The sequence below is a fragment of the Monodelphis domestica genome, chromosome 2 (genome assembly GCF_027887165.1).
Source record: "Monodelphis domestica isolate mMonDom1 chromosome 2, mMonDom1.pri, whole genome shotgun sequence".
Classification (NCBI taxonomy): domain Eukaryota; kingdom Metazoa; phylum Chordata; class Mammalia; order Didelphimorphia; family Didelphidae; genus Monodelphis; species Monodelphis domestica.
Window position 1 is genome coordinate 457,775,655 of NC_077228.1, and position 27,162 is coordinate 457,802,816.

Here is a 27,162-nt window from a genome sequence, read left to right on the forward strand (position 1 = left end):
TGCTTGAGTCTTGCTTTCATCAAAATTGAATCCCAGAGGGGATAACATACACATACAAATCTATATTACCTTACAAGGAAGTAGAAAGGGTTGAAAATAAGAGAAGGATAGGGGGCTGAGGTGAGAGAGAGGACCCAGAAATAGAAAGGAAGGCAGTTAAAAAATAGGTCAGAAGCTGTTAGGGGTAAAATTAGGGTTGTTGACTGAATTTACTATTTTAGTGGTTGCCAGGGATTTAAATTCAATCCCAATAAAATACTCAAGTCAGTTTGGGATTTTTATGGTGGTTTAATTACAAAAGTAGGAAGAAATTAAGAAGAAGAAGAGAGAGGAAAGGGTGCAAGATTTCTCCAGCCTAACCCAAGCCAAGGGAAGTTCAGAGGCCTCAGCCATGAGGCCTCCTCAGAAGATTAAATCTAACTTGGCTTCCAGCCACGAGGTCTACTCCGAGATAAGGGGTCTCCTAAGAGGATAGTGCTTTAGGAGGTAAAGGAAAGGAGGAATCAACTTCACCTAAACCATGCTATAAAGCTTCTCCCAGTAACCTCACCACAGAAAGAGAGAGAGAGAGAGAGAGAGAGAGAGAGAGAGAGAGAGAGAGAGAGAGAGAGAGAGAGAGAGAGAGAGAGAGAGAGAGAAAAGTGACATAAAATATATAGACAGTTCTTTACATCACTTCCTGTGTCTCACATGTACCTATGGTGGCTTAAACTTGGCTTTGGACAGGCCATGGTGTCAGTCAGTTGTTTCTGATTTGTCACTTGCTAGCACATGTTGGTGATAGGCCATCCTCCTCACAATTAATCCTTAAGTAGGGGTGTATACATTCCTGGTTGCTAGAATTCTAAAGACTAAGCAGGGTGGAGTAAAACTGAAATTCACAAAACAAAACAATTTATTTTTAGGTTCTATTAATTACTTTTTAAAATTCAAAGATATTTTATTTTCCTAATTATTTGTGAAAAATAATTTTCAACATGCTTTTCCAAAATTTAATATGCAAACCATATCTCCCTCCCTTCCCTCCCCCCACTCAGAGATGGTAAACAATTTGATCTGGGTCATACATATATTATCATGCAAAACACTTCCATATTGGACATAGTTATAAGAGTACACTCATACAAAACCAAAACCCCCAAATAAAGTCATAAATAAACTCATGTGAAAGATAATAAGTATGCTTTGATATGCATCTGACTTCAAAAGTTCTCTCTTTGGAGATGAATAGCATTCCCTATCGTAATTCCTTCATAATTGTCCCAGGTCATTATTACATTACTGAGAGTAACCAAATTTTCACAGTTGATTATTATACAATATTGCTGTTACTGTGTACAATGTTCTCCCTGTTTCTGCTTGTTTCACTCTGTATCAATTCCCAAAGATCTTTCCAGATTGTTCTGAAATCATCTTGCTTAACATTTCTTATAGCACAATAGTATTCCATGCTCAACATGTACCACAATTTGTTCAACCATTCCCCAACTGATGGACAAACCTTCAATTTCCAAATATTTGCCACCACAAAAAGAGCTGCTATAAATATTTTTGTACAAGTAGGCCCTTGCCCCATTTTTAATTATCTCTTTGGGATACAGACCTAGTAATAGTATTATAGGATCAAATGGTATGCTCAATTTTATGGGCCTTTGGACATAGTTCCAAATTGCCCTCTAGAATGGTTGGATCAATTCACAACTCCACCAACAATGCATTAGTGTTCAATTTTGCCACATCCCCTCCAACATTTACCCCTTTCCTTTTTTGTCATATTGGCCAATCTGATAGGTGTGAAGTGGTACTTCCAGAGTTATTTTAATTTGCATTTCTCTAATCAAGAGGGATTATGAACATTTTATATGATTATTAATAACTTTGATTTCTTCATCTGAAAATTGCTGGTTCAGATCATTTGGCTATTTGCCAATTGGAGAATGGCTTATATTCTTATAAATTTGACTTAGTTCTCTATAGATTTGAGAAATTAGACTTTCATTAGAGAAAATTTTTCCTACTTTGTTTCCCCTCTAAATTTGTTTACATTGGTTTTGTTTATATGAAAGGCTTTTAATTTAATATAATCAAAATTATTTGTTTTGCGTCTTATAATGCTATCTTTCTTTTGTTAGGTCATAAATTCTCTCCCTTTCCATAGATCTACCAGGCAAACTATTCTATATTCCCCTAATTTATTTGTGGCATCACTATATCTAATTCATATACTCATTTTGACCATATCTTGGTATTGTAAAAATTAAAATTAAATCTCAGATATTAAAATGTTACATTTTAGGAGATTTATTAATGATCATTAAAAATAAAGGAATAAGAGGGATACAAAATAAAAACCACATGCCCATGGCTGATTAGCCATTTTAAAATCTCCAGTCACCACTGCCATGCTCACCAACAGGGTGAAAAAGAGGGCGGGACCCTCCAGGTTTCCGCTTAATATCCCCTGTCTACAGGAAGTCAGTGGGCTCCCAGAAAATGTAGTTCTTTTTTAGAGTAACAGATTTTCAATTATACATTCCCGCTGAGATCCGTGGAAGACTAGTTTCTCCAATGGATCCTGTAACCATAACCAACTTTTAAATTACAGTAATTTGGGGATAAAAAGAAAAAAGAACAAAACTCATGATTGCTAAGCGCATTGATAAAAAGCCAGTTGGGGGCAGTCCCCTTCTGCATAAGAACATACATACAAAACAAATGCATTCAATCCCACACAGTTCAAATCAACACATCCCAAAATTCACTCTGGATCTTCTGGTGCAGTGTGTGGTCTGTGGAGGCATCTTCATGGTGCCTTCTCCAAACAGTTCACTTTCTGGATTTGGAGAGGTAGCATGTTTCTTAACTTAAAATTACACTTAAAAGAATTTAAACTTTGCATTTTAGAATAATTATACATCCCCCCCTGAAGAGGGTATTGAAAAACACAGGGATCACTTAGGTATGCATGGCTGAGTTATGAGATATATGAATCAATTGACAAGAGAAATAAAAAACATCAAAAAAATCCGAATAAAAGAGAAACGATAACTTCTGGATAAAGTATAGACTATCCAAGTCTTATGTGAAAAAATTCTATGTAAAGGAAAATAAACCTATAACAGCTCCTTGAATTAGGACCCAATTAAAATGATTTCTATCCCACAAGTCTGTAGGACAAAATGCAGTTATTTCACTTACCCATTTGCAGCCAAGACTACAGGAAATTGCCATACTATAAGGGAGAAAAAAGGACTAGATTTTTGTGTGATAGGGAAGTGTCATTCCCTGGTCTGATTTTACCTTCACTCTCAGGGTTAGGGAGAGGCAGGATAATAGCCAAACTTCCGTACTTTTCTGTACCATAAAAATGGTCAAATCAACAAGCATTTATTTAACACTTATGTATGTCAGACACCTTGCTAAATCTTTGAGTTATAAAACTAAAGGAGTTTTACATTCTTTTAGAGGAAATAATGTATGTGTATATAAATATGTAGATAAGGAATGGTCTTAAGAGTTGAGCCCTTAAGTAGAATACAGATTCTAGGAAGTGGAAATTAAAAAGGAACGCATGAAGAAGGAAGGGCAACCCAAGAATTGGAGATAGGAGGTGGAACAAAGAACTTGAGGAATAGCAATTAGGCACATTTGGGGCATAGTAGGAGGGAGTAATGTGTATCATATCTGGGTAATAGTAAGTTTTCTAAGTCTACCCTATAAAAACTTTTAAACTTATAATGAAGCTGACCTTTTTAGATTGTAAGTTCCTTAAGGGCAGGGTCTATGGCTTTGGGTTTTTTAAATCTTACCCCTCACCTACTTTATATACACTCAATAAATGTTTGTTGAATTAGTGAATAAGCCCCATAGAACTCTAAGGAGTTAGTGGTTGGATGGAAATTTGCATGGGAATAATTTGAACAATCTACATGTGAATTTAGTATTTAACAGTTGACAATTTTATTTAGAGCAGCTCTTTTTGTGGTGACAAAGCAGAAATTGAGATGTCCATTAATAGGGAATGACTGAACAAGTTGTGGTATGTGATTTTGATGGGTTACTATTATGCTAAGAAATGATAAGCAGGATAGTTTCAGAAAAACTTGGAAAGTTTATATGAATTGATGCAAAGAATCAGGAGAACTTTATATACAATAATAGCAATATTTAAGGATGATCAGTTGTGAAAGACTTATTAGGTACTCTAATCAAGACAATAGTCCAAACAATTCCAAAAGACCTATTATAATAAATAAAGTTGTATACCACCAGAGAGAACTGATAAACACTGTGTGCAGATTGAAGCATGCTTTTTTCACTTTCTTCATTTTTCTAAGTTTTTGTGTGTGTTTTCTTTTGCAACATGACTAATATGGAAATATGTTTTGCATGACTTCATATATATATAATTGATATCATATTACTTGCCTCCTCAAGGGGTGGGAGAAGGATTGGAAGGAGGGAGGAAGAGTTGGAAACTCAAAATTTTTTAAATTGAATGTTTTTAAAAATATAATTTGTAAATATTTAATGAAATAAATAAAAATGATTTTTAAAAGGCAATTTCTAACCCCATAGTTTTGATAAAAGAATGAAATAAAATCATTTTTTCTTATGAAAATTTCTCATTTTTCTTCATAATAACATCCCCAAAGGGAAGATGGTTTCACAATTAAAACTACTTAAAGCAGCAAGTTTTCTTTTTTCTCTACCTATTCTTACTTTATCTCCATAGTTTTCTTTATAAACACGGCTGCTCCTTTTTCAGCTCTTCAACAAGTTTTGAATAATTAAAATTTTTTCATTAAATGGTTTTAATTTTTTTTAACCTCATGTTTTAGGAAATCTTCTCTTGTCCAAAACAGACCTTGTATGACTACTGTTTTCAGCATTGTCATAAGGACTTCAGCTAATATAAATTCCACTTTTCCCTAGAATGTACCATTTTCAGTTAAAATAAAGTTGTATAATGATCCTACCAACTGTTTTAGAAAGTATACCACCTTAAAGGAAGAGGACAGATTTTCTTTTCTTCTTTGGTTTTAAGTATTTTAAGGGATGTTTTAAATTTGGTTCGTGAGACATGAGAAACTGGCACAGAACCATCCAGCATGGCATGTCCACGTCAAAAAAGACACTGCCCTGTTAACAAAGCAAAATTGCAGTAGCTCTAAAGAAACATGAGATGCACAAATTAAGAGACTTCTCCATCCAAAATGTTCATACAGCTATTTGTGCCCAACTGTGGTAGGACCTTTCAAACTCTTCTTTGTGTGGTCAGCCTAGTTGGATGACCTGTACATTGGTCCCAACAAAGGAGTGTCTTTTTGGTCCTCTTCAAGTACAAAGGACAACAACCAACCAACCAATCTTTTAGACATCTAAAATTTCACTATTCTGGCAACACTGTTCTACAAAGTATAAAATCACTCAGTCTCTTATTTTTCAGCAATCACCATCAGGGCTCTAAAAATTTGCCTACTGCTTCCTTTAGCCCTGTTTCTCAAATAAATATGGTATCAAAAGACTAGATTGTTGTGGAATCACACAACCTGACATAAGACTTTGAAAATTAACAGAATAAAATATTCCATTTTCATACAAGTCTTGAATTGAATCTTTTTTCCAAGTCTTAATATAGTTATCATCTAATCATAATGTCTCTTTTATCTGACATGGCCAAAGAACAAGGTATTCCACATAAAATTTTAGTTATCTTCCTTTTTTCATCAGATGTCAAAACTTGATTATTTTTAAGGAAAGTCTTCATCAGATGTATTACATATTTCTCATTATGGGGAAAACAACTAAACCGGTGAATTTCATTGATATGGAAACTCAGTGAGAAAATCCCATGTACAATTGCAGTTTTCACATCTTTTCTGCAACTTAGTCTTATAGTGCTTATATTATGAAGAGGCATCTAGACAGTGCAATGGATAGAGCACTAGGCCTGAGTTGGGAAGACTCATCTTCCCGAGTTCAAATCCAGCCTCAGATACTTACTGGCTCTAGAACACTAGACAAGTCACTTAACTGTGTCTGCTTTAGTTTTCTTCTGTACAGTGAGCTGGGAGGGAAATGGAAAACTACTCTAGTATTTTTGCCAAGAAAATCAGAAATGACTGGAAAACAACAGATAACTGAGGAGCATGTGCTAAAATGTGTCAGAGTCAGGGCTCTTGTGGCTTCAAGGTCAACTCTGCATATAGTAGGACATCATACAAAAATATTAAATTTGTCCTGACTCCATGACTGAGGGGCACTTTTGAAATATAGGGTTATTGGGGCAGGTAGGTGAAACAGTGGATAGAGAGCCAGACCTGAAGATAGGAGGTCCTAGGTTCATCTGGCCTCAGATACTATCTGTGTGACCCTGGGCAAGTCACTTAACCCCTATTGCCTCACTCTTACCACTTTTCTGCCTCAGAACCAATATTTAGTATTGATTCTAAAACAGAAGGTAAAGGGTTTAAAATATATGTAGGGTTGTTTGTCTTTATACTGAATGGCACCAGAATATCATATTTTAAAAGTTATTTGTCTTTAATGATGAGTTTTCTTCACCTATCTTTAGCAACCTCCCGGTTTCCTTTCTAATTTACTATTCCTTATCAGCTTTGGGTTGGAACACTGGATAGCTAAGTTTATCATTAGAAAATTTTAGAGCTGGAGGAAACTCTAGTATTCATGTAATGTATTCTTATTGGGATTGAGTCCGAAGGGTGTTAGTATAGGGACTTTGAAATGTCTGTTTTGGCTATTCAGAGGCCTTTTCCCCCTCTAATGGATTCTCAGTTGTATACTTTGTATTTGAGGTTGCTAAATAAATGGTTTCCAGATATGCAATATGGTAACTCCTTAGTCCATAAAAATAGTTGTATAAAATTTTAAAACAAAAGTTGCTCTAGAAGGAATGCTTGGCCTTGTTAAATCAAAACCACATGTTACTTACTACTAGTATCGTTAGATGTTGCATATTTCCTTTGTTAATAGATAATTATGTCAGGAATAAATGTAAAAAGGTTTTTTTATATCTTAAGTTATGATTAAAATATTTTTAGTATTATTTGTCATTTAGCATCTTAGAATCTTGCTTAGTCAAAAGATATCATAAAAATTCAGTAAAATTTAAGTATTTGAATTAGTTTTCATTTGTTACTTGCTTTATTTCCTTTTTGAACAGGCACATAAAATTAGAGATGGATCAGTGCAAGGATGAGTTGATCCAAATGGAGAAAGAAATACTTCACCTAAGGCGGGATGGAGATAATAAAGCAGTCCAGTTAAATCATTTAGATATGACCTTAGAACAAACACAGACAGAACTAGATAAAAAAGTGAAAGCTGGTAAGCAATAGCTTAGCTGAGCTTAACTGTCAGCTCATATTTTGTTCAATTTTTTTATTGTTAAATTCAGTGACCTTTTCTCAATTCTAATGCTTCTTGGTCTCTTTTGTCTATTCTTTCTTTATATATACTTTCTCCTACCTAGGTTTTATGATGCTTATCTGTCATGATTCTCTTCCTCCCTGTCCATTTAATGTTTTTCAGTCTTCTTTGCAGGTTCATCATCCATGTCCGGTACCCTGTGTGGGGGTGTGTGTGGCCCAGGGTTCTGTTCTGGATGTTTTTCTCTCTCTGCACTCTCTCTTGATGACTTCATCCGTTCCCATGGATTCAACTATCATCTCTCTTCTGAGCTCCAGTCCCACATCTACAAATGACTGCTGTTGAACATCTCTACCTAGATGTTCCATAGGCCCCTCAAACTCAACTTGTCCAAAAACAACTCGTGATCTTTCCCCCTAAATCCACCCCTCCTCATAACTTCCCAATTTCTGTTGAATTACCAATCTTCACATTACCCAGGTTATAGCAGAGAGGAATATTCCACTCTTCCCTCAACTCCTTCACCTCCCACATCCAGTCATTTATCAATCCTTCCTGATTCTTCCTCATCCACATAGCTCATATTCATCTCCTTCTCTCTCCTCCCACTACAAGTTCCCTAATGCAGACCAATATATTATCTTCTTCATTGGCCTCTAATCTCTCTCCCTCTATAATCCATTGTCTATACATCTGCCAATGCAATATGCCTAAAATGCAAATCTGACCTGTTACTCCTCTAGAAACACAAGAAACTGTTGTGACTCCCCATGGCCTTTAGGATTAAGTCTAAACACCTCTGAATGGCATCTACAGCCCTTCATACTCTTTCTCCAACTTATTGTTCCAGGCTGATCAGATATGGCTTTCTCTCATGCATTCTGTGCTGCAGTCAGACTGGTCCACTTACTATTATCTTTAAATGATGTTTTAACTCCCGCCTCCGCACCTTTGCAGAATCTGCCCCCCATCCTGGAATGTACTCCCTTCTCAGCTCTACCACTTGCAACTCCTAGCTTTCTTCAAGGCTCAACTCAAATGCCATCTCCATCAAGAAGCCTTTCCTGATTCCCTCAGTTTTTAGTGCACATCCTCATCACTGTGTATTTATTTTGTTTATATCCTGTATTTACTTAACTGTAAACATGTTGTACATCCCAGTAGAATGTAAGCTCATTGAGGGCAGGGGCTGTCTCACTTTTGTATTTGTGTCCCCAGCACCTAGCCCCAAACCTGGCATATAGTAGGTCCTTAATAAATGAATGTCAATTGGATTGATTTTTGAAACGTAATAAAGTGAGAATTTAGGATTATGAGATTAGAAGGGACTGTGAGTGTCCAGTGTTTTCCTCTTTTTTTTCTTATAATCACTTGAAGGTGATTTAAATTTGGTTGTTCATAATTATGATTATTACAGAGATCTCAATACTGAAATGTTAGATTATGGTTTTAAAATTACTCTCCCTCATAACAGTGAAAGAGTTAGAAAAACTACAGCATCAATATCAAAAAGATCTAAAGGAAGCCTTGCAGAAACGAGAAGAGCTAGAGTCTGAACTACAAAATGCTCACATTGAATTGAAAAATACTTTAAAACAGCTACAAGAATTGCGAGGTGTACTACAGAATGCTCAAATATCTCTAGAGGAAAAATATTCCACTATAAAGGATCTCACAGCTGAACTCAGGTTAGTTCAATCATTTTAAGTGATACTATAATCAAATTGTCTCATGTTAGAACATCGCCTTTTCAAATTACTTAAATTCAGGTAGGATCCAGATACACTAGTGTGTCCCCTTCTCCACCGGTTCATTTTCTGTGGTTTCAGTTATCCACGGTCAATCTAAAGCACTGGAATGCTCACAAGGGCCAAAAATCCATCTGGATCCGGAATCGGCCCCAGCTGAGCTCTCTTCTGCTTCCACTTTCGCTTTTTTGGTTGTTTTTGAGAGGTTTGGGGTAGAGCCTAAGAGTGCCCAGCTCAGGGGCAGGAGCAGGGAGAGAGAGAAAGCACATCTAGATGGAGGGCAGCAGGTGTGCGCTCATAGCCATCCACAGTAAGTCTTGGGGTGTGTTTCCTGTGGCTAGAGAGGCCCTATTGTATATGAAATTATGATTAGCTCGTGGTTCTCAGACTATCCATCTCCTGGACTGATAAACTCCCCTGATACTGTGCCGTGCTGATGACAGCTTAGGCTCTTTTCATGCCAAGGATCACCTGAGCCCTATTTGTCACCATCAGGTTAGAGCTATTGGCACTAGATGCTGGGGCTCCATAACAGGAAGTGCTAGGCTAGTGTTTGGCAGAAGTGAGAGGCTAGGGGGAGCTAGTTGGCTCAGTGGATAGAAAACCATATCCATGGAGTGAGGCTAAGAAACTTCATCAGAAGTAGCTGGAGGGCTGAGCTCAAGTTAATTCTTTCATGTGGGATCTGGGAGTAGGAGTGATATTGGTGAGCAGCTCCAACATTTACTATGTATATATGACCCAGAGAAAAAAATCACTTAATATTTCTTGGCCTCAATTTCCTTATTTATAAAATAGTGATGATAATACTTATAGCACTTAACTCACAAGGTTGTTATGAGGATCAAGTGAGATAATGTATAAAACCTTAATGTACTTTTTACAAAGTGAGTTTTTATTATTAAGCTTTCAAAATATCAACTTTTCATCATAACTCAGGTATAACATATTTTGTCATTGTATGAAGAACACATTGTAAACTTTAAAATTGTTAGTGAATATATTCTTATTAACAATATTGCTCAGGAACTCCCAACTTCAAGGCCAGGCCCAAGATAATCCATTTAACCTAGAGTTCTAAAAAAGCCAAGGCCCGCATAGGTGTGAAGCCTCTCATCTCTACCTTAGAGAATTCTGAATACCTTTTCCCAAGCAGTATGAATAGTTACCTTTGTTGTTTGTTTTTTTAAGAAGAGTTCTAAATAGGTGTTTTTTTTCCCCAAGTTAAGCTGATTTTTAAAAAGTTGGCATGTATACCTTTAAGACATTTCAATATAAAACTTTGTCTTAGTTGCCATAAAGTCCTGAAGATAGGAGTTATTTCTCAGGCCATTATGAGCTTAGGTAATTTCAAAGATTTTTGGAAAGAGAGAAATACATTTTACAAATATTTTTTTTACCTGTGTTGCAATTCCGAATTTGGCTGCTTTATTTAGTAAGGAACAAGCTTCAGAAACAAGAAAAATGTATTACCAGTTTTGAAACAAAAAATATTAATATTAATAATTTCATATTTTCAGAATTATTCTTAAAAGAAGGTTCTATCATATACATTAAATCTATATATTCTTCCATGCCTAAAAACCAAAGTCTGTTAAAAAAAACTACTGGCTTTGATTAGCAAAGAAATATGAACATAATTTCTAATTTTTTATCCCAATCCAATCTTCAGCTTGTAATTGTGCTTTGACGAGTAACTTCAAATAATTCATCTTAAAATGATCAAAATGTAAAATAACATTATTTTGCCTTTGAGGATGCTGTAATTAAGTATTAATATTTATGGAATTTCAAAAGACCCTTTGATATGGAAATGACATTTTCATAGCTTCTAGGAAAAATTACTAATTGAATTGTGTTTATTAATAAAATAACAATATCTTCAGTGTTCCTTTTGTTCTTTGTATTTCCCTTTGTCAAATTGTAGGGAGTGCAAGCTTGATATTGAGGACAAAAAGCAAGAACTTCTTAGCATGGACCAGGCACTGAAAGACAGAAATTGGGAACTGAAGCAAAGAGCAGCTCAAGTAAGTTTCTTTATTGGTACCTTATAGATTTGTGTATTATAACACACTTAAACATCATTTGCTGAGTTGATATGTGAATTCTATTCTTAAAAGTTATAAGATGGGGTATCTGTCCTCTTGGGCTAGCTAATGTAATAAAACAGAGGAATTAAAGGTTTTGGTTACCTAGTTATTAGAAGGGAACAGAAATGATAAGATTTTGGGCAGCTTTTAAAGTAGTAATCTTGTAAAACCCAGTGGAATTGCGCGTCAGCCACGGGAAGGGGTGGGGGAAGGGAAGGGAAAGAATATGATTCTTGTAACCAAGGAATAATGCTCTAAACTGACTAATTAAATAAATTTTCAAAAAATAAATAAAGTAGTCATCTTTGTGGGGCAGGAGTTTATTTTGTGTAACTAGTAATCTTATATGCAAACAATCTGAGTAATCTTATCTGAGACTATATTAGATTTCTGCTCTTTAGATTCATAATATATGTGTACTATAATTCTGAAAATTCTAAATTCTTTACATTTTCCATGAATACTTTACAGTATGCTTTGTACTAACTTTATTAAAAACAGGAATATTCTTAATAATGGTATTGTTGCAGTAGGAAAGAATCCTTAACAATTTCATACATTTATTTGCCTTCATATTTAGGTTTCACAGTTGGATGTTACTATTCGCGAACATAGGGGAGAAATGGAACAAAAAATAATTAAATTAGAAAGTAGTTTGGAGAAAACAAAACTAGAACTTAAAGAATCTAATAAACAGGTAACTAGATTACACAAATTCTTCATAAAGCCATCTCATGCAATTAAATTTAAGTAATTTAGGTTATAGGTGTAATAAAAAATTCTTAACTTGTATTGTAAAACAGAGACAGATGACAAGGTAATTTATAATACATTATTACAAATATTGTGACCTAAAACAGCTATCATAGACAACAACTCACATTTCTACAGTACTTTTTCGTTTGGGTTGAAGATTAGAAGTCTGTATTACCAAAAAAGAAATTCACCACTTGTTACCCCCAAAATGCAAAATGTTTACATAGAATCTGTAATTTCAGCTTTAAAATGTTTTTATTTTAAAACTATACAAGTGATTTACGGACTTTACAAGTCATGACCTGAAAAAAAATTGAATTTACAATGGGAAGCTATTTTAAAACTCTTTTTGGAGGATTTTTAGAAGGGAAGTGATGTAATCATGATACACTAGGAAATTTAAACTTGTAATAATGTATATGGGTCAGATTGGGGTGGGAAGAGAATGGAGATGAGTTAACTAGTTAGGAGTTTATTTAAGTCATTAAAGAAATAGCTAATGAAGACCTAAATTAAAATAATGAAATGGTCATGAGGCAGCACAATTGAGAATTATTTCAGAAGTTTAATTTATTATAGAACTTAGCAACTGGTAAGCTATGGGGAGTGGGGAAGCCAAGTAATACAGTAGATAGAGCACTGGACCCAGAATCAGGAAGACCTCAGTTAAAATTCAGCCTCATAAACTTAGTGGGTGAATGTGGGCAAGTCACTTAACCTTGTTTACCTTAGTTGGCTTCATCTGAACAATGATTTAGAGAAGGAAATAGCAAACCACTCCAATATATATTTGCCCAGAAAATCCCACATGGGCAACCCACCCCTACCAACAACAAAAGATACAGAGGCTGAAGAAGGGAAGAAAAGTCAAAAATGACTTCAGAATTTCAACTTTCTTGAAGGGAAAATATTGGCATAATTAATAGAAATGGGAAAGTCAGAAAGAGAAAAGTGAAGGATCTAATGAATTTTTAAAATTGTATTAAGTCTGGGGTGCTATGGAATATTCAAATAGAAATTCCATGTAAGGAATTTCAGGTCTGTAACTCAAAAAATGGTCATTAATGGAAAAGTCAGCCCCATAAAATTGACCCAAGGGACTGAACTGGATGAGCTTGCCATAAAAGTAAGAGAAAGGCAGGTGCTTAAGTTAGTGCAGGTGAAAAACTTAAGAAGGTTGAAAAACAGCAAACAATATTGAGAGTACCTATAATGTAAACTTCAGAAGGGAAGGCCACTGACAGTCATTTTTTCAGATTAAATTTTATAAATAAAATAAGTAAATAACTTAGTTTTGTAAAACATTTCTTTATGTGGACCAAATAAGTAACTAAGAAAAGATGACCACAATTTGTGAGCGAAAAACTACAGTTGGAAACGGAAACTATCGATGGAAAACTACAGATGGAAAAAAGTACAGTTTAATTATTTTGCTAATAAAATAGAAATATTCATTAATATTTTATAGCATTCATATAAGTCTATATGACATACTTTGTATTACTTCCTCAAGTGTAATGGGAGCTTTTCCTTTTATAAAAGAAACTAAATAGTGCTAAAAGCAGCAAGAACCTTTTCTTATTGGTTATAGAGATTTTAAGTTTTAGCATTTTATTTATTATAGGCTTAAAAATAATATATTGCTTTCTTATTTAGAATCTTGAAATCTTATGGAATTGTCTCTCATTGTCTCTCATTGTGTGAATTTTAGATTTAGCAATTAAGATCTGTTTTAACCTTACTTTTCTTTAACATACAGAAAGAAGTTTTAGAAGAAGATTTACATATTAGTAAAGACCAGCTTCGTGAAAAAGAATTTGAAATACTACAAAATGAACAGGAGATTAGTCAACTGAAAAAGGAAACAGAAAGAAAACAACAGAAAATATCAGAGATTGAAAATGTAAGTTATTCTTCTGAATGATTTTCCCCCATAAGGAATGAAAACTGACCTCTTTGTTTAGTCATTCACCCTCACATGAGTATTATTGCTCAATTCTTTAAGGTTTATTGACTAAATTTCTTTTTTTCAAAGTCCATTTTTTCCCTAAACTCTTAACTTCCATCTTAGAATCAATACTGTGTATGGGTTCCAAGGCAGAAGAGTAGTAAGGGCTAGGCAGTAGGGTTTAAGTGACTTGCCCAGGGTCAAACAGCTAGGAAGTATCTTGAGGCAAGATTTGAAACCAGAGCCTCCCATCTCTGGGCCTGACTCTTAATCTACTGAGTTGCCCAGCTACCCCCTCAAAGTCAATTCTTAAGAAATATCAAGCATTTGCTCTCATTTAACCATTATTTGTTCCATAGTGACCATTTATACTGGATTACTTTATGTAATATATATGTGTGTGTGTGTGTGTGTGTGTGTGTGTGTGTGTGTGTGTGTGTGTGTGTGCCTAAAAACATTATTTAAATAAAATTTTTGAATATTCATTTTTAATGTACTTGAGGAAAGTCATCTCTAAAAGGATACTGTACTTAATTTTTGCAAAATGAAGAATAAGCTCTTTATTTATCTTCTTTAGAAGGTTGTTTTGTTTAAAAGTGAGGTGCAATAGATGTACAGTTAAGTATATCTCTAGTTCTTAATTTGCTGTCATTATTTTAGTATGTTTATGTGTGACATTCCCGTAACTATTGCCAAAACAGAATTAAACAAATGCAATCCTTTACCTTTGCAAAGTTTTATTTGAAGAGTAATGTGGGGGTGAGACAAGTGCCTGAGTTCCATCATTAAGAAAGGAGGTTGAGAAAGGTAAAGAGTGAGATGAGTTACCTTGGCATTATCTTTGTCTCCCTAGTTTCTGGCATCTTATATGTCCAATCAGTTAATAAATCTTACTTTTTCTACTTCCACAGCTTCACTCACCTCCTGCTCTTATTGTCTACTCACATAGTACTATGTTATTTCAGTCTGTGTACATATTAGATAACACATACATTGTAAATGGAAGGTAAGGACTAGCAGAAGAGGAGCTGTCCTGGAAAGACTTCTTATAAAAGGCAGAGTAGAAGGCAGGGCTTTGAAGCTGATTTTTCTGGTTAATAGGAATCACTGATTCCAATTAAAATATTTTCCTATAACAAATAGTGGTGTTATGGCTCCGATACCATAAGGCAGAACATGTGTAAATTTGTGTATTTTTATAAGTATCAGTGATATCAGCATGAGAAATTGAGATAGCTTCATCTGATTTCTTCTATATTCTGACATAAATATTTATATAATTATAATAACATAGGATTATAATCTGTTATGTAGTTTGTATATACCAGGATATTGTAGGGACATGCAAAAGTTATATTAGACCTGCCTAAATTGACTTTATTTATATTTGATAAAATGTGCTTCTAATAAAGGAATTCTTATATGTTGCTAAGTATTTTCTGAAGCCCTATAGGTGACACTTTCACAATAGATGAGGTGTCCCAATATATATATATATAGAATTTTAGAAGAAAGAAATCAGAAAAAAATATATGTAGTATCATAGACCTAGAGCTGGAAAGGAGGGGACTTCTGAAATGTATTGGTCCAAATCCCTCATTTTAAAAATAAGGAAATTGAGGCCTAGAGAGATTAATGATACTAGCAAGGTAGCACAGTAATGCTGGATCTAGAATCAGAAAGATGGGAGTTCAAGTCTTGCCTCAGACACCTGTTGATTGCAAATCACTTGATTCCTATTTTCATCTGTAGAATGAGAATAACACATAAAGTTGCTGAGATTCAAAAGAGATAATATCTGTGAAGTGCTTTATAAATGCTAGCTATTATTAGGAATTTACTCTGGGACATAAAGTAATGAGTAACCCATTTGGAATGTTCACTATATACACTCTTTCAGGTGTCTCAGGGGGAAAAAATGAGAGCTTTCATCCTTTTGCATGAGACCTAAGAATGCTTTTTACTTTTCAGATTGTGAAAGAGCAGGAACAATGTATTGCAGCCCAATACAAAGAAGCGTTGGATTTAGGGAAGCAGGTGAGATTGGCAGAGGAGCAGATACAGCAAACTCAGCAGGAGCTGTTGGAGACTCGCCGGCAGCAAATCCAAGCACAGAGAGAAACTGAAAGACTTGCAAATGAGCTAGAAGAAACAAAACATCTTTCTAGAGAGAAGGTTTCTATTAAAAATATTTTTCTTTCATTAAAATTATTAAATTATAACATCTCTTTTCTGGATTTATGAAACCTGTTCAATGAATAAGCAAAATGACTACATTATTTGCCTAGATTTTTGCAATAAATTATACATTTTTAAACAGATTTGATTCAACTTTTAAAATTTAAAAGTGAAGTAATTTTGCTTAGGGCAACATGGAAATAGCCTTCTTATTACAAGCCTACTTATTAGAGGGGATCACTGATAAACTCCTTTGATCCTTTATTCTCTACATTGCTTAGATGTTAATTCAGTTGAGGGGTCATTTAAATCATTTTGATCCAGCATTTTGACTGAGTTGATTAAAAGTATACCTACCATATATGTATTCTGCATGGCAATACCATGAAACAGTACATGCAAGGAATATATATGATGGTCATTAGGTATTATGTTTTTGTACTCCTGAATAAAAAGAAAATCTTCTAGAATGTTATTGTTTTTATCTAACCTCAGCCCTGACTGGGTTATAATAAATGATACTAATGCCAAAAAGTACCTAAGTGTTATATAATGTAGGTATCATGCAAAGACACAGATATAGTTACTATGATGCTGGACCTAGAGTCAAGAAGTTGGGAATTTAAGTCTTGCCTTGGACCCTTACTGATTATAAGGCCTCTAATTCTTATTTTATTTATTCCTCCATTCTTACTTTCTCCATCCATAGGATGTAGATGTAGTGACAGGCATTTGCCCATATGGTTGTTATACCCTGAAATAATTACGTGAACAATCAAATATTTTTACTTCAACAAATATTGGTTTTCTTTATTATACTGATTTTATAATATTTCTGTCTCTCCCCCACTGTGATGCATGTTACCATTGCCATAAACAATTCAGATGCCCTTCAGAAGATATTCGTAGCATACCCAATCTTCAAATTTGAAAGGACCTGGTCAAGAAAGTCCTGCTTATCTCTGTACCTTTCACAATATCCAATACAGTGTCTTATACTGAGTAACCACTCAGTAAACATTTATTTTGAAAATTACATTTCAGTTCATTTTCTGAATTAGTTTAGATTTAATAAAAATTAAAATAAGATAACTGAATTGTCTTGTATTCAATGTATATTTTAAAGGAAGTACATGCAAACCATTTGGCTGAAGAACTGGGAGCTTCACAAGTACGTGAAACTCAAATGGAAGCTAGACTACAAACAGAAGTGAAGAAACTGTTATCAGAAATAGAATCACTGAAAGAAGTTTATCATCTAGAGGTAAAAAAAAAGTTGAATTAGACTGAGTAAACTTGTAGTAATGTTAATTGAATTATATCTTGGTCTTTTTGCTAATATCAGTCACCAAGCATTTATTAAACACCTACCATGTGGGATTTTTTAAATTTGTTCTTTTCCTAGTGTTTTAAGTTGCATGCCCAATTCATTGATCTTTTCCCTATTTTGTTAATATAAGCATTCAGAGTTATACATTTTCCCCAAGTACTGCTTTGGCTGTATCCCATAGATTTTGATATGTTGTCTCCTTGTTGTCATTCTTTTGAATGAAATCAGTAATTGTTTCTTTGATTTGTTCTTTGACCCACCAGTTTTGAAGAATTAGATCATTTAGTTTCCAAATAATTTTACATATGCTTCTCCATGAACCCTTATTAATTATCATTTTATCCCATTATGATCTGAAAAAGTTGAAATTATTATTTCTGCTTTTCTGCATTTATTTGCTATGTTTTTAATGCCCTAGTACAAGGTCATTCTTTGTATATGTACCATGTGCTCCTGATAAGAAGGTATATTCCTTTTTTTCCCTATTCAGTTTTTGCCAGATATCTATTAACTTTAATTTTTCTAACATTTCATTCACTTCTTTTCTTTCTTATTTATTTTTTTGGTTTGATTTGTTTAGCTCTGCTAGGGGAAAGTTGAAGGTCCCTCACTAATATGTTTTACCATTTTCTTATTAAAGCTCCTTTAGTTTCTTCTTTAAAAATCTGCATGCTAAACCATGTGGTGCATATATGTCAAGTATTGATATTTCTTCATTATTTATACTGCCTTTTATCAAGATGTAATTACCTTACCTCTTTAACTCAAATCTATTTTTACTTTAGCTTTGTCTGAGATCATGATTACTATTCCTGCCTTCTTTGTCTTAGTTGAAGCTCAGTAAATTCTGCTTACCTTTTCCCTGTAAGTGTCTACCTATCTCAAGTGTATTTCTTGTAGACAACAAATGGTAAGATTCTGGTTTTTAATCCATTCTTCTATATACTTCTGTTTTATGGGTGAGTTCATCACATTCATATTTATAGTTATGATTACTATCTGTGTATTCCCTTCCATTTTGACTTCCTCCTTTAAACCTGACCTTTCTCCTTTCCTTCTTTCCCTAACCTCCAGTGTTTTGCTTTTAGTCAGACTTCCCCCTTCCAATATATTACTCCCCTTCCCACTACCACCCTTCTTATTCCCCTCTTACTATAGGGCCTTTTAAATGCCCCCCCCACAACTTCTTCCTCCCTTGTATTACTCCCCTCCCTACCACCCCATTTCTTATTCCCTTTCAACTCCTCTATAGGGTGAGATACAATTCTATACCCCTGTGGCTCAGACTGTTCTTCCCTCTCTGAGCCAATTCCAGTAAGAGTAAGGTTTAAAGATTACCCCACCTCCATTGTATTGGTCTTCTCCCCTCTTACCCTTCCAAGACTTTATGTGATATATTTTACCCCATTTTACTTCTTTTTTCCCATTTCTCTTAGTATTATCCTCTTTTTCACCCCTAGTTTTATATATTTTTAACATATCATCCTAAACAATTTACTACCACACCCTTTATGTATATTTCTTCTAAGTACTGTGATAATGATAACAGTTTTTGGAGTTACAGATATCATCTTTCCGTATGGGAATATAAGCCATCTGACTTTATTGAAGCCTTTACATTTTTTTCTCTTTCTTATTTGCCTTTTTATGCTTCTCTTGAATTTTGTATTTGGGCATCAGATTTTCAGTTTAAGTCTGGTTTTCAGGAATTTTTGGAAGCATTCTATTTTATTAAATGACCATACTTTCTGTTACTGCCAGCACAGTCCAGCTCAGGCAGGGTTCTTTTGACTGAGGAGGAACAACTGACATGAAGTGGCAGGAATTACAGAAAGTGAGAAAAAGAAAGAGGAAGAAAAATATGAGGAGCCAGAATAGAGGTTGGAAAAGTACTCTTGCTGGTGGTCCAGCTTGCAGTGTTTATTAGGAAAATCAATACACATTGATTACATGATTGATATCACTAGTAGACAGAAGAAACAATGCAGGTGGTTACATCAAAGATACAAGGTCTGGTTTTACACAGGTTAGTCAAATTCTTTTTACAGTGATTTAAAAAAATATAACCTTTGATAAGGATGTATAAAAGAAGTAAGAACAAAGATTCTTGGAGACTGTGTCTGGGAAATCCTAAGTCAATAGTAAAAGATTCTACCTTGAGAGGTCTTTTTTTGTGGCTGGGAATGTTTGATATGCTGATTCCAAGGATGCTTGTAATACTATTTAGGAAAGCTCAGATAAGCACCTTCAGAAGAGGCCAAATTTTGATTGCATATTCAGTCAGTTTACCAAGGAATAGACTTTTTTAGGAATTTAGAATAGTCCCCCAAAACATTTCCTTATTTGAAGGTTTAGGAGTTGTTAACTCATGAGAATTTCTGATATGACCACAATAAGAAAAATGCCTTTGCAATAATATCTTGTTTTTAGAGAATCCTGGCTTTTGCCATAAGACTCAGTATATGAACATCATTTCTTTCATGGTTCTTCAGTCCTTGCAATCCCTTCACTTTCCCCTAAAAGAATATAGTCAGTTTTCCTGGATAGTTGATTCTTGGTTATAAACCCAGCCCCCTCGCCTTCTGGAATATCATATTCCAAGACTTGTGGTCCTTCTTCAATGTGGAGCCTGCCAGATCCTGTGTGATCCTGACTGGGGTCCATGATATCTGAGTTGTTTTTTTCTGGCTGCTTGTAGTATTTTCTCCTTGGTCTGGGAGCTCTTGAAATTGACTATAACATTCCTGGGAGTTGTCATTTGGGGATTTAATGCAGGAGGTGATCTGTGGATTCTTTCAATCTCTATTTTACCCTCTTTTTCAAGAATATCAGGGAAGTTTTCATACTACAGGATAATTTTCTGTAGTATGATGTCTGGGCTTTTTTTTGGTCATGACTTTTGTGGTGTAATTTCTAACCACAGGTAAGCAAATGATAAACAAAGTCTCCAAGCTATAAAGAAATAGTGTTATTTGGAGAGGACTGGTCTTCCAATAAAGCCAGACTTCTGGTCAAGACCAAAAGAACCCCCAGCACTGTGCGAGACCTGATATACCCCAAAATATCACAATTTATATACCAAGTTAAAAATACCATGTTAAAAATAGATCAGGACATACTTCTCATTGGCAAAAGTCACTTGATGATGACTTAGAAGTCACTTGATGGAAAAGGAGGGAATTGGGGAGCCTAGAGTAGTGATGAAAATGGGCAAGAGGGGAATAGTAGAGCCTGGACTAGTGATGTAAAGGTAAGAGTAGGTTGTATTGGGTAGTACCAGACTTCGAACCCCCAGTCAGACCTAGTAATGTATACTAGATCACAAGTTCAAGACCATAGTTATTGCTGAGGGTGCATGATATAGCAAATTTGAAGGGTGGGATTGACTCTAAGTCCTATGCTAAAGCAGTTATTTACTTAATTCAAAACCTTAATGCTTTTACTAAAATAATTACAAAAAGCCTTCTAAAATCATGGCTTATGCTATCTTAGAATTACAATTATGATTATCTCAAGACTACTGCTAACATTAAAATCTAATCCTCATATAAGGGGATAGGGGATTTTTCATTCTTAAACATTCTTTTTATGTTTTATAAACATATGTTTTATGTTTTATGTCTTATAAAGACAATTCTTAAATTGTCTCTCCTAGATCTATTTTCCAGGTTAGTTGTTTTTTTCAATGAAGTATTTCACATTCTCATCAATTTATTCATTCTTTTGATTTGTTTTGTTATTTCTTGATGTCTCATGAAGTCATTAGCTTCTAATCGCCCAATTCTAAGTTTTAAAGACTGAATTTCTTCCATGACCTTTTGATCCTCCTTTTCTAATTGGTTCATTCTTCTCTTCAAGTCATTCTTTTTTTCTTTGACTTTTTTGTCTCATTTCCCAGTTGGTTAATTCTGGCTTTTAAAATACTATTTTCTTGTTTTAATTCATGTGCCTCTGTTTCCAGATGACCAATTTTTCTTTTTAAGCTGTTGTTTTCCTTTTCCCATTTTTCTTCAACCTGTCTTATTTGATTTTTTAAATTCCTTTTTTAGTTCTTCCAGAACCTGAGTCCAGTTTCCTGGATTTTTTTTTTTTTGAGGTTTTGCTTGAAGTTCCTTGGATTTCTTCAACCTCTGTTGGTTCTGTTCTTTGGTCTTTATCCCTGTAGAAACTTTTCAGTTGTTACCTCCCTCCTTTTTTTTGATTCATTCCCCCCTCCACCACCACCACCACCCTGTGGACTGAAAACTGTTGGTTACTGGAACAGGGCATTTGAAATGCTCTGCCCTGGAGGGAATCTTCAGTCTTCTCTCTCCTCTGCTGGTATACTAGATTAGACCGGTTGTGCTGACCTGCCGTGCTACTCGGTAGCCTGCTGCCACAGAGGCCGAGGGTGCCCAACCAGATGGCCCTCCCCAAGTTCCTCCCTGCCAGCCGCTGTCAGAGCCTTGGACCTCGCATGGTGGATCTGAGGTGCTCCGTCGCAGTTGCAGTCCCCGCCTGGGATTCCCACAGTCAGCCCCATCTGATTGCAGGTCTCAGTGCAGTGGGTGGGGAAAGGGTGTTGGGTCTCTTCCTTATACCATGGAAATCGACTCTGCTTGCTTTTCAGTTGTGTTCAACAAGAGAGTACTGTGGCTCCATCTTGTTTTTGGGTTTGGATTTCTGTCTTTTTTGAAGGGCTTTTTAGAGATTGGTATTGAAGGAGAGTCAGAGGTTGTGGCTTTTGCTGCTACTAAGCTGCCATCTTGACTCTGCCCCCTAAATCCTTACTATGTATGTGGCAGTCACTGTGATAGGTGCTGGGGGGTAGTAAGGCATCCTTGCCTTCAAAGACCTTCCATGCAGTTGGAAGAAGAGAGTGTGTATTTTGGGGAGTGGGAATTGGTAACCAGAGGAAGGAGGAAAGACTTATTCTAGAAGGTGGTGGGTGCTTAGGCTGAGTTTCAGAGAAACAAGGGACACTGGGAGGTGACAGAGTTAAGTGTGTCTCGGCATGAGGGACAGCAAAGGCAGTATCATTTATAAGGAACAGCAAGAAGGAGAAGGCCAGTTGTGTACTATAAAGTTCAAAAGGTAGCTTGGGGCCAGGTTGTAAAGGACTTTAGTGGAGGAATTTATATTTCATTCTAGGGGCAATAGGACTTGAACAAGATTGTGATATGGTCACATCTGCACTTTAGAAAAAGAACAGTCTAGCTGGGAGGTACTCATGACCTAAACCAGACAGATAAATGGAGAGGAGCAGGCATGTGCCTGGATCTCTGGGGGGAGGGAGAGTAAGGAGGTAGGGATGACGTTGATGTTGTATACCTGGCTGGCTGAAAGGATGATGACATATTTCTTGACAGAAATACAGAAATTCATATGAGTTCAGAAGAGAGAGGTGGGTTTGCAGAGGAAGGTTTTACTTACACTTTGAAAAGCCTGTGGGACATATAGTGTGAAATGTCTAGAAGGCAATTGGAGGTCAAGATCTGGAGAGATCAAGGCTGTATGTAGCCATCTGGTAGTCATCTGCATGGAAATGATCATTAAGCCTTTGGAGGAGGTCACCAAGTTAGTGTGGTGAAGGATCAGAATAGTAACATGCTGAATAAGAGGTCATTCATTAATTAATTGATTGATGAAATTCTTCCATCCAAAGTGGCTTATGCACACCTATAATCTCTGCTACCAAAGAAGGCTGAGGCTGACAAATCTCTTAAACTCAGAAGGGCTGAGCTTTGGTGGACCAGGCTAGTTGGGAATCTGCCCCAACTTTGGCATTAAAATGGCAAGTCCCCAGAAGCTGGGGGTCGGGGGGGTTTGGGGGGCACATGGTTGCTTAAAACAGCCACCTGGCCCTGGCCAGAACAGCAATTCAAAGCTCCTGGCGGCCAGTCTGAGTGACACTGGGTCCATTGTGAACCCTTGAACTTCCAGCTTAGGAGAGAAGGAGAACCCATCTTAAGTAAAAATAGTAATAAAAGTGGCTTATGTGCAACAAGAATGTAATTCCAGATCTTGAGCTTTCATAACAGTGTAATAGCTTTGCCTTCTTCACATTTGGTAGGCCAAGCTATATGTCTCTTATGTTAATCTCTCTGTTAACATTGTTTATGTTTACATAATATTTAATATGATAAACTCTAAGCTACAAGTACTTACTAGAGAATTCAGTTATGAACTGGCATTGATATCCAGAACCTTTCAAAGACTCCTGTAACAGAACTCCTGTTTTAAAGTCAGTCTTTTGGGAGATAATGAATTATCCCTTTTACAGATATGCTCTCACTGTTGTATTTGTGTGCCTGTTGACCATAATAGTGCCTAACACATAGTAGGTGTTTTATAAATGTTTGTGTATTCATTCAAATAGATTTTCCAATTTCTATAATTGCTTTACTGTCAACTGAAAGTAAACTACATGACAGTTATTTCAGCATTCCCACAGAAATGTGCATTATGTGCACAGCTTTTATACAGGGTTGATATTTGAGGTATTTTCTGTTTGAATAATGTTTGTCTTATATAAAAATGTAATTGAAGACATTCTGTTTTGCAGTATCTCTTATACAAACACCCTGTACAATAAATTCCTCTTTTAATTTAGTTCCAAAAAAAATATTTTGTCCCTGCAAACTAATGTTTGCTGTTTCTTTTGCTCTAGCTTTCTTGAAAGTTAGAGCCAAATTAAATGTCTAACTCTAATAAAACCTGAAATCTTTTTTGAATAATAATGACATAAACAATGTAAAATTCATCCCTAATGGTATCATTTTATTGCTCAGAATAACATTTTTAAAATAGTCTTTCTCTTTGGATGGTTATTGATGGTTAACTAAGTACAAGTTTAGTTCATTATAAAAATGAGAGGTGGTATACAGATTTCAAAACTACCCACTCACACAGAAGTAGTTTGAATAATAAGGTTTGTGGAAAAGCTAACTTTGGACATAAGAGAAATAAGACATTTCTGGTTATAAGAAGAGCTAGGTGATTTTATTGCTCATATTTTAAGTTAGACTGAATAAAGTATTAAGGAAGAATCAAATCAAATCTATAACACTTTCTTTTTGTCCTAAAATACTTAGATGCTTACACATCGAGAGAATCGAACAAAGTGGAAGGTATCCTCAGATAGCCAGAAGTCTTCAGTTCATCAACTAAATATTCAATTAGAGAAGGCAAAACAGGAATTAGAAGAGACTCAGGATACTTTAAGCAATCTTCATAAACAAGTGCAGGATAAGAACGAAGTGATTCAAGCTGCTAACGAAGCATTGCTTGTTAAAGTAAGTGGAAAAGAAATATAGAAAACTAAAACTCAGACTTTGTAGAAATATATTTCTTATACACAATATTTTAATTCATTAATCACTTATGTTTCTTACACATTTTGCTTGGATAAAGACTATGATAGGGGCAGCTAGGTGGCATCGTGTATAGAGTTCTGGGCTTGGAGTCAGGAAGACTCATCTCCCTGAGTTCAAATCTATCCTCAGACACTAGCTGTGTGACTTTGGACAAGTCACTTAATCCTGTTTGCCTCCGTTTCCTTATCTATAAAATGAGGTAGAGAAGGAAATGATGGCAAACCACTCTAGTATCTTTGCTAAGAAAATCCCAAAAGGAGCCGTGAATAGTTCAACACAGCTGAAAATGACTGAACAGCAACAACAAAGATTGATATGATTAGTTGTTTACCTATTTAAGAAAAAAATTACCCAATTGAGGTAATAATATATTGTGTTTATTAATATGGCATTACTACAGAGAAAATATTCTGTGAACCTTAAGTATAAATTCACCAAATCCTAACCTACTTACTTTAGGGTTCATATTGTTTTACTGTTTGATGCCAGTAAAAAGCTGGGAAATTTTTTCAGAATTAATAATTATTAAACTGTTGAAAAATTACAAAATTTCATTATTTTTATTAGATTTGAGTATAGGCACTCATATGTAAACATCCATAAATATATACATTTACATGTTCACTTTTATTTTTCTTTAATTGTAAAGTTTTGGGAATTCAAAATCAATATTCATACATAAAGATAAGACATGAAATAGAACTACAATACTGCTGGTATGTGTGTGTTAAATTTGTCAGTTAAGACCTAAGAAGGAAGAATAGGAACTGACTATTTGAAAATCAGGATGCCATTAAAAAAACAAACAATAATTTTTAAGTGCAGTAAAATGTGAGGTTATCAAAAATCCAAAATCTCTGCTAAAAAGATTACTTTTTTAAAAAATTAGGGATGCTGAACTAAGTATTTAAATGCCTTTTCCATTGTGGTTCTGTTATCCAAAATAATGGAAGATATTCTGAACATATTTTTTGTATTATAACTGTGTCTTGTGTTCTGAGAATTTACATTTTAAACAAAACATTGAAGCTAAGAAATGGCAGGAAAAGCTAGAAGGTTGTCTAGCTTCTCTATTTCTCTATTTCATTTCCCAAAATTTCCCTTATTCCCCCAAATCATGTTGAGATGAGTACAGTCAAGTCAATACATGAAGACCCTACTTATCAGCCATCATATATCTGGTATCGCTGATTGTTTAAAATAGGTCAGACATGCCAGGAAACAAAAATACCTTGTATTTATTTATTTTAAAATAAATTTAAATTCTTATCTTCCATCTTAAAATCAATACTGTGCTTTAGTTCTAAGGCAGAAGAGTGTTTATAAAGGCTAGACAATGGGGGGTAAGTGACTTGCTCAGAGTCACCCAGCTAGGAAGTGTCTGAGGCCAGATTTGAACGCAGGGCCTCCCATCTCTAGGCCTTGCTCTCAATCCACTGAGCCACCCAACTGCTCCCCAAAATACCTTGTATTTATGAAAGGAGAAACTGCTAGAAGACATGACAGTTGCTCAAGGAATGATCCTAAAGGAAAGAGCTTTTTATCTTGTCAGAGACAAACCTAGAAACTAGAGGAGAGAAAGAGGCCAGCAGCAAAGGAGTGGAGATGATCAGAAACCAACCAGCAGCCTCTTAGTCAGAGCGACTGACAGTCAAACATGGAAATCATCACAAAGGAGCTAGAGAAGTTCCCACTAGAAAAGCAAAGGGTGGGAAGCAGTAAGAGGACTCACCTAACCACGTCAGGACCCTCTGAAGGCATCACTGGATTATAGCACCATCCAGAAGAACTGTTCCAGATCATGACCCTGGGCCATCAAGAAACACTTACATTCATAATGAATAGAATGCCAGGTCTGGAGTCTGGAGGACCTAGATTCAAATCTGGCCTCATAAACTTCTTAGCTCTCTGACCCTACTTAACCTCAATTGTCTAACTCATGCCTTCCTGCCCTATAGTTGTTGCTAGAACAGAAAGTATTGAAAGAAAGAAAAGAGGAAGAAAGAGTTATTTTTTATTCCGTATAACTTGTCCTTACACTGGAACAAAGTAATACATTTTAGATTTCTGTCAAAGAACTGTTTAAATTTAAAAGTTAAAGGTAAGACTTTGAATTACAGAATCCTCACTTACTTAAGATAACTCCAACTAAGCCAAATAACTGAAAGAATACTGTATAATAGACTAGTACAAGATAAGCTTGTTTCCATACTGTCCAGTCAGATTAGGAGAGGTTATAATGAATCACTTTTTGGTTTAAAAGACAAACTCTCTGTCTACCTGTCTAGTGTCAGCAAAAGTTTGTGTAAGCTACTTTGTTAAAATATGCTAATAAGAACCTGAAAGAAAGATTTGCCATGGAAAA

At 35.2% G+C, this 27,162-nt stretch overlaps 1 protein-coding gene and 1 long non-coding RNA gene across 10 annotated transcripts in view; one reads left to right on the forward strand and one right to left on the reverse strand.

The window, feature by feature from the left end:
• Window positions 1-27,162, forward strand: part of CCDC18 (coiled-coil domain containing 18) — a 120,050-nt gene that overhangs the window by 79,802 nt on the left and 13,086 nt on the right. For 7 of the 9 annotated variants that reach the window (XR_008916731.1, XR_008916732.1, XM_056819088.1 and 4 more), the window contains exons 20-27: window positions 7,187-7,350; window positions 8,867-9,080; window positions 11,068-11,167; window positions 11,811-11,927; window positions 13,746-13,889; window positions 15,906-16,109; window positions 17,239-17,376; window positions 24,516-24,716. Coding sequence is in view for 6 of the 9 variants with exons in the window: in XM_056819088.1 (XP_056675066.1) it covers window positions 7,187-7,350; window positions 8,867-9,080; window positions 11,068-11,167; window positions 11,811-11,927; window positions 13,746-13,889; window positions 15,906-16,109; window positions 17,239-17,376; window positions 24,516-24,716 (1,282 nt within the window). In the remaining 3 variants the exon portion in view is untranslated. Of the gene's footprint in view, window positions 1-7,186; window positions 7,351-8,866; window positions 9,081-11,067; window positions 11,168-11,810; window positions 11,928-13,745; window positions 13,890-15,905; window positions 16,110-17,238; window positions 17,377-21,771; window positions 21,975-24,515; window positions 24,717-27,162 lie in introns of those variants that run through there. The other 2 variants (XR_008916733.1, XM_056819089.1) reach the window with 2 other exon arrangements.
• On the reverse strand, window positions 7,137-7,897 carry LOC130457491 (uncharacterized). The gene is made up of 2 exons (XR_008916735.1): window positions 7,492-7,897; window positions 7,137-7,253 (listed from the first exon to the last, which is right to left on the reverse strand). It is a non-coding gene; the product is annotated as an uncharacterized LOC130457491 (long non-coding RNA).